At 44.1% G+C, this 17,081-nt stretch overlaps 1 protein-coding gene across 3 annotated transcripts in view; it reads right to left on the reverse strand.

Annotated features, from left to right (window-relative positions):
* Positions 1-17,081, reverse strand: part of nhsl1b (NHS-like 1b) — a 160,928-nt gene that overhangs the window by 19,741 nt on the left and 124,106 nt on the right. For 2 of the 3 annotated variants that reach the window (XM_080745172.1, XM_080745171.1), the window contains exons 2-3: positions 6,722-6,874; positions 740-867 (exon numbers count right to left, since the gene is read on the reverse strand). In XM_080745172.1, the coding sequence (XP_080601298.1) occupies positions 740-867; positions 6,722-6,874 (281 nt within the window). Of the gene's footprint in view, positions 1-739; positions 868-6,721; positions 6,875-12,957; positions 13,089-17,081 lie in introns of those variants that run through there. The other variant, XM_080745173.1, reaches the window with a different exon arrangement.

Below are 17,081 nucleotides of genomic sequence, written 5' to 3' on the forward strand. Positions count from 1 at the left end.
TCGAACCTTTTCTTCCATTAATACCATTCCCTAATTATTATTATTATTTAATGTTTGTGTGGTTCATATTTTCAGACTCTCCCTCCCGGTAGGGAGCGAAGCAGAGAGGGACATGTCATGTGTGAGAGAAGAAAAGGCGCATAGCGGATGAGATGCAATGGGATGAAGAGGTCTACAGCACACACTGCATTTCCAAGTCTGACCACTAGAGGGCAGAATGATACCACAGTGAAGAGCGCAAGCATTTACTGTTTAAACCAGCATGCTGAGTCAGCAGTGGTCAGCATGGAACATGTATCATGACCAGTTTACCGCTAATTGAGTGTGAAAGATGATTCCATCCAAATGCTCTCGTGTTGTTGCCTGGACATAAGCCAAAACTCTAGGACAGTTCCATTCAGCTGTTGGTTAATAACCATAAGGATTAAGCAGATGAATATAGCTTTACTATAGGTATCTTCAATGGTTCCACGTAATGGAAACAATGGATTGAGGAGAGAGAAGCACAGAAGATAATTTGTCCCAGGTATCGTATTCTCACCTGCCTGTAACTACTACGTTATCGCTAACTAGCTATTGGTAACAGCTGATCAACAAATACATATTTTATATGGTAAACATCAGGTTTGGAATGTTCATGGTTGTTTGTTTGAAAATGGCAATGAGTGACGTGTGACGGTGACGGTGTGACCAATTCGGCTCATGGTATCAGTGTGTGTGTGCGTGAGCTGTGCGTTACCTTCTTGTCGATGTCATCGTCATCTTGGTCATGCAGGCTGCTGGTGGAGTCTGCAGGGTCAGCGAAGGTGGGACCCTGAGAATAGTACTGGGAGCTCCTGAAGCCGTCCTTCCTCAACTTGTCACATTCTAGAGAGAGAGAGAGAGAGACAGGAATGGATGGGTTAAAAAAAAAACATTCAAGGAACGAATGAACCAGCAAATCATTGATTAGGTGATTCTGTTTAGCACCGTGGTTCTCAACCTGTGGGTCGAGAGAAACCAGGGGGGTCCCCACATGGTTTTGGGGGAGTACCCCAGATCACAGTGAAGTGACAATTTAAATACTTTTAAGACATTTTTAATACCCCAAAAAAAGAAAAAGAAAAAATACCATTACTGAGTCAAAACCAGCAACGGAAAATGACAAATAATATTTGATGAAATAGGCAACGAATTTGAAAATAGATGATCTACCAGATCTGTTAATTTCACAATATTTTTCTGTGGAACTGAGTCAAACAATATGTAACTCCTCATCTCCTAGTCTAAGTGCTTGTCTGATTTAGCACACAATGTGATCAGGCACTCATCCTCCTGTTCAGGTGGAATGTATTGTATAGCGAAGCAGGCAGTGTCACTGTAAACACTGTTCAGCAATAGAGTGTGAACACACTCCACTCATAGCTGCACTAACATCCATGACTGTAGCCTTCACTTCAGTCAAGGTCAACAACTCTAAGCCCACGCACACTGTAACAATAACACTACATTAACTATTGGAGATGATGTGTGCAACCCTGCTCGACAGCAGTAACACAGTAAAACCCACAGTGTTAATTTATCCACTTGTAACTCTGAGAGTGTTCACAAATGGACCCGGATTTGGTTACGTTTGTACACTCTCGGGAGTTCAATTAACAGAGGATTGTACTGTGTGTCTGTCTGTGTGCATGTGTGCGTGTGTGTGCGCGTGCATGCACCCGTACTTTATCTGCGTCACATGATAAGACACCTTGTCACGCCCTGCCAAGCTCCGCTCACAACTCTGATGATTATCTCCTGGTTTGATGGGCGTTCGTCTGTGTGCAAGACAGTGTGTGTGCTTGTACAGAACAATAATTGACTCTATACATGAACATGCGTGTGCATGTGCCTGTGTGTCAGTGCATGTGAGCACAAGAGGGGGGTATCAGATTCAGCCTGTCACACACAGACAGGGGCGTCACACCAAATTCTGGGCCCTGGGTACAAGGATTCACTGCGGGCCTCCCATGAATGTTAACTATTGAAAAATAGCAGATATACAAGCTCACAGCGCGGCACCGAGTGCCGCGCTGCGAGCTTGTAGATCTGCTATTTTTGAAAAATCGTGAAAATGTGTGCCAAGAAACCTATGTTTCCATGTCAGTGATGCTCAAACCTTTTCATGTGAAGGACCCCCCATCTCAAAATATTTAGTTCCAGGGACCCCCTAAAAGCAAAATTTGAGTTACAAATGTTCACTTAAAAAATACATATATTCAAAGATTTGCGCACATTTTCACGACTTTTCAAAAATAGCAGATCTACAAGCTCGCAGCGCGGCACTCGGTGCCGCGCTGTGAGCTTGTATATCTGCTATTTTTCAATAGCTAAAGTTACTAGGGCCCCTCCACCTTGGGCCCCGGTAACTCAGTCCCACTTTCCTACCCCTTGTGACGCCCCTGCACACAGATGGTGGAAGCTCTGCCGCCCCCTCCTCTCTCACTGGCCATGTTCCACTGCCCCCCCCCCCCCTCGGTGTGCCCACACAGCTACCAGGGAATCCTTTGTCTGTTCCCCTTCCCACTAATTACATGTTAACTCCCTGCTACCGCTTCAAACACACCGCAGAGACATTTTGTATTCATTTGAAGATAATTCTCTGTGCAAATACATGAATATGTGCAAGGACACGTCAATGTTTGAAAGAAGACACTTCGATATCTCTTACAGATTGAGTGCATGCCATAATGCATGTACAGTGACAAAATGAATGCCCCCAAAGGAGCGAGGACTAAATTATCATTATTTATTATATCTATAAATATCTGTGTTTGCGTGTGTGTGTTTATAGGCTATATACAGTACATCAGTGTTCACTCTCTCCTGTGTACCTACTGTAAGCTGCATAAATGCATATCAGTATTCATGATACTTTTAACATGCAGCCTTTTTTTAAATGTACTTTGTCTCTACAAATGAAAACTCAGCAAACATCATCTTTGTGCTCTTCACATCACTGATGCATGAATGCTCCATTGCGGTGTCATCTGATGAATGGGGGCGTACCAGCGTCAGTTAGTGTACAGTACATGTTATTAATGGTTGTGTTCCTCTGAGGCGCCCCTGTGCCTTTCATCATGTGTCATCTATATATTCCCTTGTAGCTAATTACTGTCACTGAGTGAGACGGCGGTGCATGAATAATACTGTAAGCTAATGGGGCCTAATGGCACTGGCACAGGTACATACTGTAACACTGTAATAGCAACATGCTGCTGATGTGGAAGAGCTTTGGAAAGGAGATCATTGTAATTAGGACTGCAACTATCTATTATCTTCTTAATGATTATTCTAGCGATACTTTTTTAATTAATCAAATAATCATGAAGATTATTTAATATGTATATATCATAGAATCGACAAGAAAGATTTGAACAGATTTTTTTTTTATAATCAACCGAATTAATTAGTGTGATTAACTGAAGCCTTATTTTATACTTTGTTGCAGAACGATGTTGAGCAAACATAGTGAACATAGCTAATCTACAAGATCACAACAAGCTTGTCGATCAGCAGATTTCACTATTAAAATAAATCTATTATACTGATTGTGCGATTAAATGTTACACCCCTTGTAACCAGGCTGATGATGATGAGTTCTAAAGTGATGATTGGTGTTGCTTGATTGGAGGTTGATATAACAAATGAATACACGCGTGCTACTGGCGCTTGTTGCTGGGCAGGGTTGGGCGGAAGAGTGGCGTGGACCAAATGGAGAAAAGACAAGCCTTGTGAACAAATGACATCTTGTCGTAAATTATTGCATCAATATACTGTATGTGTTATAATAACAATGTACAGTATGTGAAACATATACAGTCTCACAATATTGACAATGTTTGTTTTAACAGTATTGAGTCCCGTCACTCCCAACTGCATGTTATTTTTTGCCATTTGCCTTTTCCATTTATTTGGAATTGGAACCTAAGCAGTTGAAACTATACTGTAAGTACTACTTACAAGTACAATTCAACATGGCTCTGTTGTGTTTGTGTACATTCCAATGACTATTCCATGACACAATGCATTGACTGTACTGCAAGTACTTTGTTCTTCCACAATGTTATCGACATATCGACCGCACCGCCGTTACGCAACCCAGCTCAACATTCACGAGTCACCTGCACATGCCATGCCATGCCATGCCCTGAAACCCAGTTCGCGGGGATACCCATCTGATTGGTTATTGATTATTGCTGTTTGCGGGACAGATGTCACACTTGCTCTGAGTTGTGATTATGTTTGTGTCCACAGCACTGCCTGCAGTGACTGGCGGTGCCACGTGCAAGGAGAAGGGAATTAATGAATCTAAACTCTGTGCTGAGCCCTTCTGTCTGCTGTTCATTACAAACGCAAACTACACCTTGTGGAAACACAAGGTGTGACAACCCCAGGGGTCCTTGGGGGGGTTCTAGGCTAGGGGGTCCTCAGCTAAATGATTGATATAGAACCAAGAGGGACGGTTCGTGTCTCGTGTTTGTTTTCTGTATGTTATTGTGTGTTAAAAACTGAATTAAATTTTAAGTGATAAAAAAAGAACCAAGAGGGCCTCCTGAGTTACTGTCAGAGTTTAAAGAACATCATATCAAATGTGGGCCAGCATAATTGCCTATCAAACGGAGAGTCCATGAGGTTGAGACAGACAGACAGACAGACAGACAGACAGACAGACAGACAGACAGACAGACAGACAGACAGACAGACAGACTGTGACACAACAAGCCAGCTCAGGCACTCTCACTGGACACCTGTTGTTTTCCTGGGCAGCTTTCAGAAGGACCCCTGGGTGGGTGTGTGTGTGTGTGTGTGTGTGGGGGGGGGATAGAGGATGTGAGGGAGCTGAATAAAGCCCACCTCCCAGGTGGTGTCTTTATGCGTGTGTGTGTGTGTGTGTGTGTGTGTGTGTGTGTGTGTGTGTGTGTGTGTGTGTGTGTGTGTGTGTGTGTGTGTGTGTGTGTGTGTGTGTGTACCTGGGAACATCAATATTGCAGGACATAATGCATGGTGTATGTGCTTGTGTCATATTTCAGAGACAGGTGATGCAACACACATGAATTGGACATGGACACAAAGAACTACAGTGTGTGTGGTGGGTGGGTTGAGTTATCTTAGGAGAGGTGACTCAGTCTCTGACAAGCATTAGGTTACATCCTCCATTGTGTCTTTCTGACTCTCTTTCTTTTATCTCCCTATTATTGCTCTTTTTATCTTTCCGTCAGTGTACCTTTATCTGCCTCTCTCATTATCTCCTGAGTCCTGACAGACCGAGGCCACAGAGCATGTAAACAGCAGCTCCTCACCATGACCTAACAGCACACACACTTGTGTGTGTGCAACACTGTGCATGTGTGTGTCTTCCCAGTGAAACAGGTGCCAGGATTCTCTAGCACGCTGGTTCTCAAACTTTTTCAAGTCAAAGACCCCCAAATTGACACTTGTTAGCCCGCGGACCCCCCATTTGAAAATATATGCCAGGGACCCTCATATAAGAGAAGATTTTTACAGCTCTTGCAGTAATTTTCAGCCATTTTCATTTCAAGGACCCCTAGTTTGACATGCGTTAGGCTGCGAACCCCCATTTACTGGCATTTCTATCTCTGGGACTACAATTTATATTGTAAAATCAATGTTAATTTAACTCTGAGAGTGTACCCTAACGGGTCCATTTGGTTCCACAGTTACAGAACCATAGTCCATTTGGTTCCTAACTATCATTTAGCTGGGGACCCCCTGGAACTCCCTCAAGGATCCCTGGGGGTCCCCGGCCCGGACCCCAGTTTGGGAACCACTGCTCTAGCATCCTGGCCTCCAGTCCTGGGGCCGCTGTGAGCGTGTAAAAGGTCTGACACCGTGTTGTGACGCGACGCGATTTGTTTGTTGGGACAACACTTCAGACAGCCCTCCTTCTTTCTCTAAGCGTACTGGACTAACAGGAAGAGGGTGATCTCACATGGGCGTGCTGTGTGTGCACCTAAACACACCCTGGCTGCACGTTTCAATGTTTTTTATGACAATGCCGGATATATGTGAGTCAGAGTGTAGTGTATTGCTGGCAAGGAGAGGCTACAAATGACATAGAAATGTGTGAATTAGCGGCCAAAACGTCAGTAGACACTTTCTAAATAGAATTTCAAATTAGTGCCCTTTGTTTCAATGAAAGGAAATATTAATGCTACAGCTAGAATTTCTAGATAGTTGTGTGCTTCCAATTTCGTGGCAACAGTAACAGTTTGTTTGGTAGTCCGTTTCAGGTTTTCCTGATTTACAATCACTGGAACAAAGTGTTTGGGAACGAGTGAACTAAAACCACTGACACATGATTGAAGCCTTCCGATTCCACGCTCCTGAGCCACCACCACGCCCCATTACAATATTTATCATTAGATGGCAAACACAATCAGGCCACTGCTACATTACTGCCAGTATGGTAAACAAGGTGGATACGTTGGGCGTGCTGTTATCCGAAGATAGATGCTCATTCTAATGACCATCATTTAGAATCAACCAAACAAGCAATGATGAGTTCAGAACTTAGGTAAGAATGGACAGCATTGAGGATTTGATCCCAAGAGTGTCGTGGTATAGTCTGTATCACATTGATCCGTCAACAGAGACCCTATCACTTTCTCTGTGGTCAGACTAGACATGTCTGAGCCCTGTTGGGCAGCAGCTGTGTCCAGTCAATCTGTAATCTTACCTCGCAGGGCGGTCTTTAGGTTGACTTTGGCCTGACGGTGGAGGTCTTCTACGCAAGGCGGCCTGCTGCCTGGCAAGAAGACGTTCTCCTGCTGGTGCCACGGTGCGGTGTAGTGAACGGTCCACTTGCTCTCCTCATCCAGGTTAGACACCGCTAGAGAGAGACAGACACAGACAGAGGGACATGATGGGTCTGTTTGTAAAGTACGACTCTTATTAGGCTGTTGCGAGAGACAGGTGTTAAAACACATTAGAAAAGGTGATGGTTTGAGGAAAAGGGGGGAGGGAGGGAAGTGCTTTGTACCCAGGTGTCAGTCTCAACACCAAACAGCTGACACTTCGCTGTGACATCACACTTGCCTGCACAGTAGGCCACCCGTTTCAGAGGAGGAGGAGGGGGGGGGGGGGCATCAGCATAGTGGAGGGAAAAACTCAGCTCTGCAGCTCAAAAGACTACTTCTCCCACAAGAACGGGCTAATAATGTGTCCTTATAGAATAATAAGCAGCTAGGAAAAAGGAAACTGAAGTGAGACAGGAGAAAACATTGATGTTTCCAAAATATAACCCATCTGCTGGAATTGGTTGCACAGTGTCAGAGAGTGACCCATTTGTTGGTCTTTCTGGGCTACTACTGTCCAAACAACAACATCTGTTCAACAAGTCAAACTTATACCAAGAGTCCAAGATCTCAACAATATGATTTGAAAATGTATAAGTGCAGGCCTCGTAAACATAACAAACGTGTGTGGATAACTGCGCTGACAGACAGACAAATCAAACCAACCAAGAAAACAAAACAAAACAGACAAAACTTTCCTTTGTAATGAAAAAGAAAAAGAACTGATTCTTGATGCATGATTATTTACCATCCTTCAGCAAGCATTTACACGATTATCCCACCAAAACAATGTCTTACCCAGAGAGCGTAGCCAATCCAAAGTAGGCGATCGTGGATGAAAGATTATCTCCATAAATACAAGCAGATGTATTACTCTGTGTCCCTGTCCTCAGTGTCCTTACTTTAAAACAACCTCAGTCTCAACTCTCCATCTGACTGACCAGTGACCACTACAGTGAATAGAAGAGGTCTCTGGAGGTCAGAGCAACCAACCAAGGTGGAAAGGGGGCGGGTTAATGAAGAGAAAGCTCCTTTGAAATTGAATTGAGAGAGTGAGAGACAGTGTGTGTGTGTGTGTGTGTGTGTGTGTGTGTGTGTGTGTGTGTGTGTGTGTGTGTGTGTGTGTGTGTGTGTGTGTGTGTGTGAGAGAGAGAGAGAGAGAGTGTTGTGGGTGGGGGTGGGGGGGCTTTCCTCACAGGTGCAAATGAGCTATAGCACGCAGGAGGATACATGTGTGTTTTTGGGGGGGTCATTCACACAAAGTGTAATGGGCCATCAAGGGACAGTGTGAGAATGTTTGTAAGAGCTTTAATAAATGTTAACAATCATCTGTGTAGATAGCCCCGGAATGGCTCATTAGTTATAACATAAGGCCTGCTTGCAGTAGCTAGATTGCTAGAAGATCAGATCTGGCTGCTGTCACAGAACAGTACTGTTACAGTAGAACATATAACATTACCTTACTGACTGTCCTTTCTTATAATCTGAAGTTGACATTTGCGTACTCCACGTTCTCTCCAGGACAGCACAGCAGGCCAGCTGGCCAGTGCTCTTCTGTTTACCACACAGATTTCTCTTCATTGATCACACCATTCTCTGCTACTACTTTTGCTTTTTTGGGGATTTTGCTTGTAATGAAAGTCGTTAATTGTGTCTGTGGGTTTTATAAATATTGAACTAATGAAAGGTATTAACAAAAGCGTGTGATCAATACACAAATACAAGGACATAGAGGGTATCCACCCAACCTTTTATCCTCCTGGAAGGCTTTTCCACAGGATACAAACCACCTCAGCTTACCTTACCCCAGGCTATCTGCACTATTCTGATGAAGAGCCGCTATAGTAACCCTTCCAATTTGGTATGCAAAGCAGGTCGACCAACAGACATACAGGCACCCTTCCTGGTCAGAATGCCTGCGTTGCTCCAAGCACTTGAATGTGAGTGAAAAGTGTTACTTTACCAGTAGCATCATGACAGTGCATCATGACAGTGCTTACGTATGAGGGGAAAAAATATATATATATTTTTAATGTATGTATTTTTTGCATACATACACACACTTCCGAGTGCCAGGCACACCGACACATCCACTCAGAGACTTCTCCATATGTGGCCAGGGATACATTAGCACACCACAAACTACAGTATATCCATCCATCCACACACTCACTCACTCACTCACTCACTCAAACTGTTGTTGTTGTATCTTCAAAATACTTCATGAAAACGATGTTGGTGTGTAAGAGTTTCACTTGGAAAAAGCTCTTGTTTGCTTACTGGTGGAGAGAGAAAGTGTCTCTGGAGACTCTCTCTCTCTCTCTCTGTGTGTGTGTGTGTGTGTGTGTGTGTGTGTGTGTGTGTGTGTGTGTGTGTGTGTGTGTGTGTGTGTGTGCGTGTGCGTGTGCGTGTGCGTGTGTGTGTGTGTGTGTGTGCGCGCACGCACGTGCGTGTTGATGCTGGGTTGAAAGAGCATCGAACATACTGGGTCGATAGTGAGCCGATAGAGGCTGCCTGGCTGCTACCGAAACTGTTAAATGAACAAAATGCTTCCTAAGAGCAATGTAGATTTAGCTAAGAGAAAGGTCAAATATAACATTGTTGTCCAACTATGACAGGATTTATAGTTATAGTAGCGTAATTCTTTTCATTACGCTGAATGTGAAGCAGACAGAGATCTTTTAGCATGCCAAAATGCCTAGTCTGACTCGCTTATAGACACTTTCTCATTTACTGTACCCGTTATAATAACGCAGCTTGAGAACAGACGGGTTAGGAGGGAAATGTGGGAATGCCTCTCCCACTGTCTATGCCGGCAATTTGTGTTAATGTTTTACCCAGCAATGCACACACACACACACAAACACACACACACACACACAAAGCGCGAGCTCTGAGAACAAGATAGAGTCACATGGCAGGTAATGAAGTACATAGCGAATATATACATATTCAGTGGTCGTATACACGTGACCAGGAAGACATGGGTCATGACTGATAAGAGGTAAGCGGTACGAGTGTACAGTCCTTCTACAGCGACATCCTGTATGACTGGACCCTTAGTATCTCGATACGATTGAGCACAGGGCGTCACAGTATGATTAAGTCCAGTTATAAGATACTGTACACTACAGATACTGGGCTGTGAGTCAAGTCTTAATATTACAACATTGGCTTGACACTGCCAGTGTGTGAATGTGTCTAATCCGTCCTTCCCAAGAAACTCCTCTCTCTGATCGTGTCTTTTAGTCGAAGCAATAAATAATTCTGAAGCAACCCTTCCTTCTTTTTCTCGCACACACAGACCACAGGTAGCCCTCCCCCACCCTTATCTCAGGCTACGGGGTTGAATAGGACTCGGGACAAAGCCCGTAGGCAGACCAAGGACATGGGGACTATGGACACAAAGCCTATATTGTCCCCCAGCATCAGTCTCCACATCGGGCCTTTCAGTGTCACAGTGACCCCCCTAGCCCCTCCAGCACACATTAATGTCCCTAGTGGGCTCTGGCGCGAAATTCTTTCAGGATTCTATTAATCCCTCTGTCCACTCCCCGGCTATCCCAGCCAGGGACGTGCTGGCCATTGGGAAAAGCGGGACAACTCCCGAACGGCCGGTTCATTTCTGGCCGGTCCAGGCCAGCCATTAGGAAAAAAATAAAAATAAAATGTCGTTCCATTTTGGGGGCTGGGTGGCCAACAAAGTAAATCATCACTGTCGGGCAGAAACCTTGTAACTCTCAAGTTTCAAATTTGTAGATTTTTTCGCAAAGCAAAGCCCTGCTTCATCATACAAGGCTGTCGCACAAAAGTAGTGAAAACAGCAGATCTACAAGCACACAATGCCTCGCGGTGCGAGGCGTTGTGTGCTTGTAGAGCGGCTGTTTTCACTAGTTTAAATCATTTTTAAAATGATAAATACAAAACAAACGGTTTTGAACATACAAGGTTTCCACCCGACAACGACGAAATATAACTCATGTAATTGGCCCACTGGCTTGTCACTTGTCATGATCTGAATGGCAAATGTTTGAGTAGCAGCAGTGCTATAGAGAGAGATCTCTCTCTATAGCGCGCAATGAGGGCCTCTCCAACTCTTTTTCCCGGGCTGAATCAAGGGCCCAGCATGTCCCTGATCCCAGCACTCCTAAGCAGTAAGCACATCTGCAAACACACACACACTGTGACAGTGTGCACAATTCTTATGATTTTTGTACGTTGATTTGCCTCAGTTGCAATGTTACAGCTCTGAGAACACATCATTTCAAGTCCCTTCAATTGCACGCACATTATTTTTGTTTTAATTGTATTGTTGTCCCTTTTCTTTGGCAATGTTAACCTATGTTTTCTCATGCCAATAAAGCCCTTTAAATTGAATAAATAACTATATGCTGTATATAACTATTTCTGACAGCAAATACAAAACTTTTTGTGGTTTTGTAAGCTAGTTAGTTATCTAACACATAGTTGTTTAATCGCCTTTAATTGTACTTACATCATTTTTGTTTTGACTGTTTCGTTTCCACATTAGCTTTGGCAATGTATGTTTTCTCATGCCAATAAAGCCCCTTTGAATTGAATAGTGCGAGTGTGAATTGCATATATCACAGATGCATTGCATATAGGCTGGGAATACTTTTAAGATCAATATAATTGATCCGTTTTTGTATTGACACCATCTAGGTTTAATCCTAAACGGGCTCTGCTCACCAATCAGCCAATAAATATTGATCTGCGCCTCTAGCCACTAATTTAAACAACGAGGCTCAGGAGGGAGAGCGGCCACTTGGGATAACGGAAGGTTCCTGGTTCAATTCCTGGCTCCCCTCGGTTAGTGTCAAATTAACCCCTTACTGCTCCTGATGAGCAGGTACTATATGTGCCTTGCATGGTTTCCTCTGCAATCAGTGTGTGAATGGGAGAATGTAATGCACATTGTAAAGTGCTTTGGATGAAAACAATAAAAATGAAGGTATATAGCCTTTTCCTGGGCTATACAAAGTGGAGTCCATGTATGCCCCATCAATATAGATAGATACCTTTATTATCCCAGGGGGGGAAATCTGTAATATGCTTTTATTCAATTTTGTACAAGCAAGCCTTTTTGAAAATCACACCATTTGACAGGTTAATATGGCCAGTTGCCCATATTATGCTAAATAATGAACCTATGTACCTTTGAACAATGCACTGGCCATGCCAACTGATGAAGGGTGTCTAAAACACTAGGCAACCCTTGCCAAACCTATTATTTGGACAGCAAGAGTGACACATTTATGGGTGCAAGCAGCATGCAGGAGAGCTCCTCCTAAGCAATACCAGTGAGTGAACTATATTACAGTAGAGTCCAGGTACCAGCTAGCGTGGTGCAGGGCAGGCATGTGCAAGATGTGGTGGGGAGAGTGAAAACGCTGAGCTAATGATTAACAGTCCCACCTCAACCACGACTGCACTGCAGCCAAGAGAGAGAGTTAGCCTCTAAATACACCTGAGATTAGAGTAAGCACAAGCAGCTTGGTAAGCATTACCCAGGTTATACGGTTCCTCACGTGCCAAACATAAAGACACTGACAAGCTATTGACACTGGCACAATAGAGTGATTACCCTCTGTCTGTCAAACCAAACTCAAATTCACTGGGTTATTGGAAACATGACAAACGTCACATTTGTCCACAGTCCAAATTCAATACAACACAATATACAGTTGACTGAGTCATTTAGTGCTATATGTTAGTACAGTGCTCTTAATTGCTAAGCTAACCCTTTAAGTCTTGGTTACTAGGTAACAGGGAACAACAGAGAACTGTCTCTGAGCTAACTGAAGGCAGGGGGTCCCTCCAAAAAAACTCAACATGAACATTCAAGAAAGGAAACTATCAGTTATTTAACATATAGACATATTATCAAACATATTTAGTACTAGGGTCAATAGTGTATTAAAAATAAGTTACCAGGAAATGACAGAGTCATAGAGACAAATTAAATTGGATCAAACAATTGTGAAAACCTAATCTAATTATGACTTAAAAAAAAGAAGACAATATGTCATAACGGCTGGTTGTTTAAAATGATGCATAGGAGAAAAAAAGGTATTGACAAGAAGTGTTCGTCTCTTACCCTTCCTTTTGAAGTATTTAATCACGGATTTTAACGAGGTCCCGATAAACACCATCGTTCCGGGTCGCGTGTGCGTCTCTCTCTATCCTTAAATTATCTTCTTCTGAGCTTTTTAGAGGCGCAGACCAAGCGATGGGAATGAGCGAGAGAGAGAGAGAACACGGCACATTAATGAGTGCTGATGATAGCTCTCCTCTTGCGCTCACATTCTCCCTCTTGTCTACAGTCAGTGCCTAAGCTGTGAGTGTGTCTGAGTGAATGAGTGTGTGTGTGTGCCGGCCGGGGCACTAGTATTCTCACAATGAGCCTCTCCCCCTATCTCAGCAAAACAAATGAACACAACCAACCCACCCCCCTCCTCCCTCAGGCAGTCAGTCCAGTCCTGCGAGACACACACACACACGCACACACACACACACACACACACACACACACACACACACACACACACACACACGTGCACGCCCACACACACACGCACACAGCAGGACGGGTGTAGGAGCGGCCCCTCTGCTCCCCTGCGCTTTGGTTACCAAGGAGTTCTGCTTGCCTCTCCCTTATATTTGCCATCATCAATCGCTCTCTCTCTCTCTTTTTTCCTTTACACTCCAGGACTCCAGCCGGGATTTAAAACGTACTTAGATGAAAACGTGCACGTTCATGTTACTTTGCTTTGAAGGATGCACTTCATTTCATCCCATCTGTCTCTCTTCAACCTTTCTCTTCTTGTTCTCTCGTTCCCCCTCCGCTTACTTACACACACTGTCAAATCCTGAGTGTTCATTTATGGTAACTCTGGGGGTGTACAAATGAGACCAAATGGACCTGAAAGGGTCTATTTCAGATAAATTGAAAATGATGGGTTTACTGTGTAGGCTCCATCTCTCTCTCTCTCTTCTGTCTTTCAAACGGTTGTCTCTCCACTTGTACAGAAGGCTCATCAGGGGAATATGAGTGCATCTAGTTAAACCATGCAGGTTCCTCTCTCAGGGACAGGGAGACGTGCGATTATTTCTCTGAACAACATGTTGGCGTTTCCTTCTTTTAACAAGCGGTTCCCAGGGGAATACGGCGTTTCCACCTGCATGCAAAGTGCAGCCCAGACGCCGTGCAAATAACGCAATCGCTCATTTTCTAGCTTCAAAAGAACATTAACGTTTGCTTAAATACTTAAACATCACTCGCTCTTATTTATTGTTTTATTGTTTGTGGACTGTAACACTGTTTCGAGAAGTGCTCTATGAATGGAAGTTTATTGCAAGTGAATCGAACTCTCTCACGAATCGCACTTCAAGGTAGTGTCCTGGGTCCTGTTCCGGCCTATGTGCATGTAATTGTGAATTTGGGAGTGTCTGATTTCCACTTTTCTCTATTAATTATTCTCTATTCACTCTAGTGCAGTGGTTCCCAAACCTTTTAGCCTGTGACCCAAAGAGATATTAGACGTTTGCCCGGGACCCAAACTAGTGAAAACAGCAGATCTATTAAAAACTAAATGTAGGAACCAAAAAATTAAAGGAGCCATAAAAATCTGTCTGCGACCCACAAATGGGTCCCGACCCAGTGTTTGGGAAACAGTGCTCTAGTCACTCTAGCAGAGAAGAGTGCGTGTGTGTGTGTGTGTGTGTGTGTGTGTGTGTGTGTGTGTGTGTGTGTGTGTGTGTGTGTGTGTGTGCTTGTGGGTACACTAGAGTCTAGTGTACCCACAAGCACATGCACACAAACACACGCACTCTTCTCTCTCAGTCGCGGCCTGCTGTGGCAGCACATGGCCACTGAATCTGTGCCACATGCATATAGATCACACAATCCGCCCTTTGTCCAATCTGCACACAATCTATCGCACAGTGTGTACACACACACACACACACACACACACACACACACACACACGCACACACACACACACACACGTACACGCACACACACGTACACGCACAACCAACCAGCCAGGCTCCCATTCAGGCGAACACGTAGGCATATGCATGCACGTGCATGCCAGACAGTGAATGCACGCTCTCGCGCACATTCAACAAGGGGCCAGTTGCCCCTCCTTCTGCTCCCCTATTTCTTTTCATCCCAAATGAAGGGGGGCTGCAACCAGAGCTTCAATAGGATTGCAAATGATCCTCGAATTAGTGGGCAAAAAAAAAGGCTTCTTCCCTCCTCCCTTTATATATCTGCCCCGATCAGACCCTGCTTGCTTTCATGAACCTGTCTGTACACCTCTGGAGGGCTGTGTGCATTTGTCAACATGTGCACACTACTGGATTAATACTAACTAAGTGTTTTTATAATGCACTTTTCATGCTCTATCGTTATCCTTTGCATGCAATGCGTTTTCTTATTTCCTTCCAGTGGTTCTCAAACTTGGGGTCAGGACCCCAAGTGGGTTCCCCAAATTATTTTGTGGAGTCCCCAGATGATTAGCTTAATGTAAAAAAAAAACTCACTCAACGGTAAACAAACCAACATAAGTGTATACAGGGTATCTGCACATTTATAAAGTGACAATTTAAGGATTTCCAAGACCGTTTTAATGCCAAACCGGACAAACTGTCAAATATTAAGTAAGCAAGAGGTGAACATTGTGAAAACAGCCGATCTACATGCTCACAACGCCTCGCACTGCGAGGCGTTGTGAGCATGTAGATCTGCTATTTTCACAATACTTATCTGTTGAACCGAGTCACATTAAATGTAAGACCTACAATTCCAAGTGATAGTCAGGGTGGTGGGTCCCAAGTTCATATATGTTTATTTTTACCCTAAAAAGGTTTGAGAACCCCTGCAAAACTGTTCCCATCTTCCCCTGTGTGTGTGTATGTGCGCGCACATGTGTGCGCGTTGTGTTTTGTCCATGCTAGTTGATTGCCCCCAGAGCATGTTTGGCGTGGATCTTCATGTCTGGCACGCGTAAAGTATTAAGATAATCTGTGCAGACACAAGGCCAATCGCTCATTAGAGAGCCTATTGTTCTCAGTGGCGACACAATACACACACACACACACACACACACACACACACACACACACACACACACACACATGCACGCACATGCACGCACATGCAATACACACAGAGTGACAGACCCAGAGGTCAACATCTCTATCTGGTAAACTAAGGATGGCTACCCAAAACTAGGACACCTCTAGGATTAGTGCATCTATCCATTAGTCCGTCCATCCATACATCCTTCCGCCAATCCCAGACGCAATCCTTCCCCCCACCCAGACAGTATCAATCTTTCATCTGTTCCTATGCCAAACAGCATCTGGAGGAAGCAGACAACGCTTCACAATATGAAGCCTGAAGGTGATGCTCATTTATAGAACGGTCAGAGCTCAATATGGAATGACAACAAATACTAATATTGTTTATTAATTATGTAGCCAATGAAGCTCCACTTCGTTGCATTTTAAAAACACAGGTCAATCCCTTGGACTACCCTGCAGTCAGACAAGATGAAATCATTAGGTTCATCATGAGGCCTAACATTCTTTATTTATTTGACCTTTATAAAAGGTGAAATCCCACTGAGATACGAGATCTCTTTTACGAGGGTGCCCTAAGGCAGCAGCAAACTAAAAGCACTTTTCCTGGAGATAAGCCTAATTGGATTGGCTTTGTTTACATATTGTAGCTTTTTAACCTTTCCATTCTTGTTATTCAGCAATACATTGAGACGATGACACATACTGTACCACTGAGGAGGTGGTGAGCATAATATAGGTCATTAAAAAGGAGGGATGGGTGTATTGTGAGCGCTAAACAAGTGTGGTTGAATTAAACAAGGTGACTAATGGCAGACAGCTAATAAACCTTTAGCAGAGAATGATGAGTGAGTGCTGCCCCCTCCCCACTAACTCTTTTCACACTCCAGATGGAATGCATCTCCCCCTGGCAGTGGCGGCTCAACACGTCCACACAGACACACACATGCGTATTGGAATTGATGAGGCTCACCTCTACCCCACATTCAGTGAACGAAAAGTCTAATGTCTTGCCCATAAGGGAATGCACGACATGCGCGCGCAGCCGCGCACACACCCCTCTCCAGACCCAGTTCTATCAGTCAACCAGCACACCAATGCAACCCCCAACACACACACCTTAGAATTCTT

The sequence above is a fragment of the Nannobrachium achirus genome, assembly GCF_963921795.1.
Source record: "Nannobrachium achirus genome assembly, chromosome: 16".
NCBI classification, from domain to species: Eukaryota; Metazoa; Chordata; class Actinopteri; order Myctophiformes; family Myctophidae; genus Nannobrachium; species Nannobrachium achirus.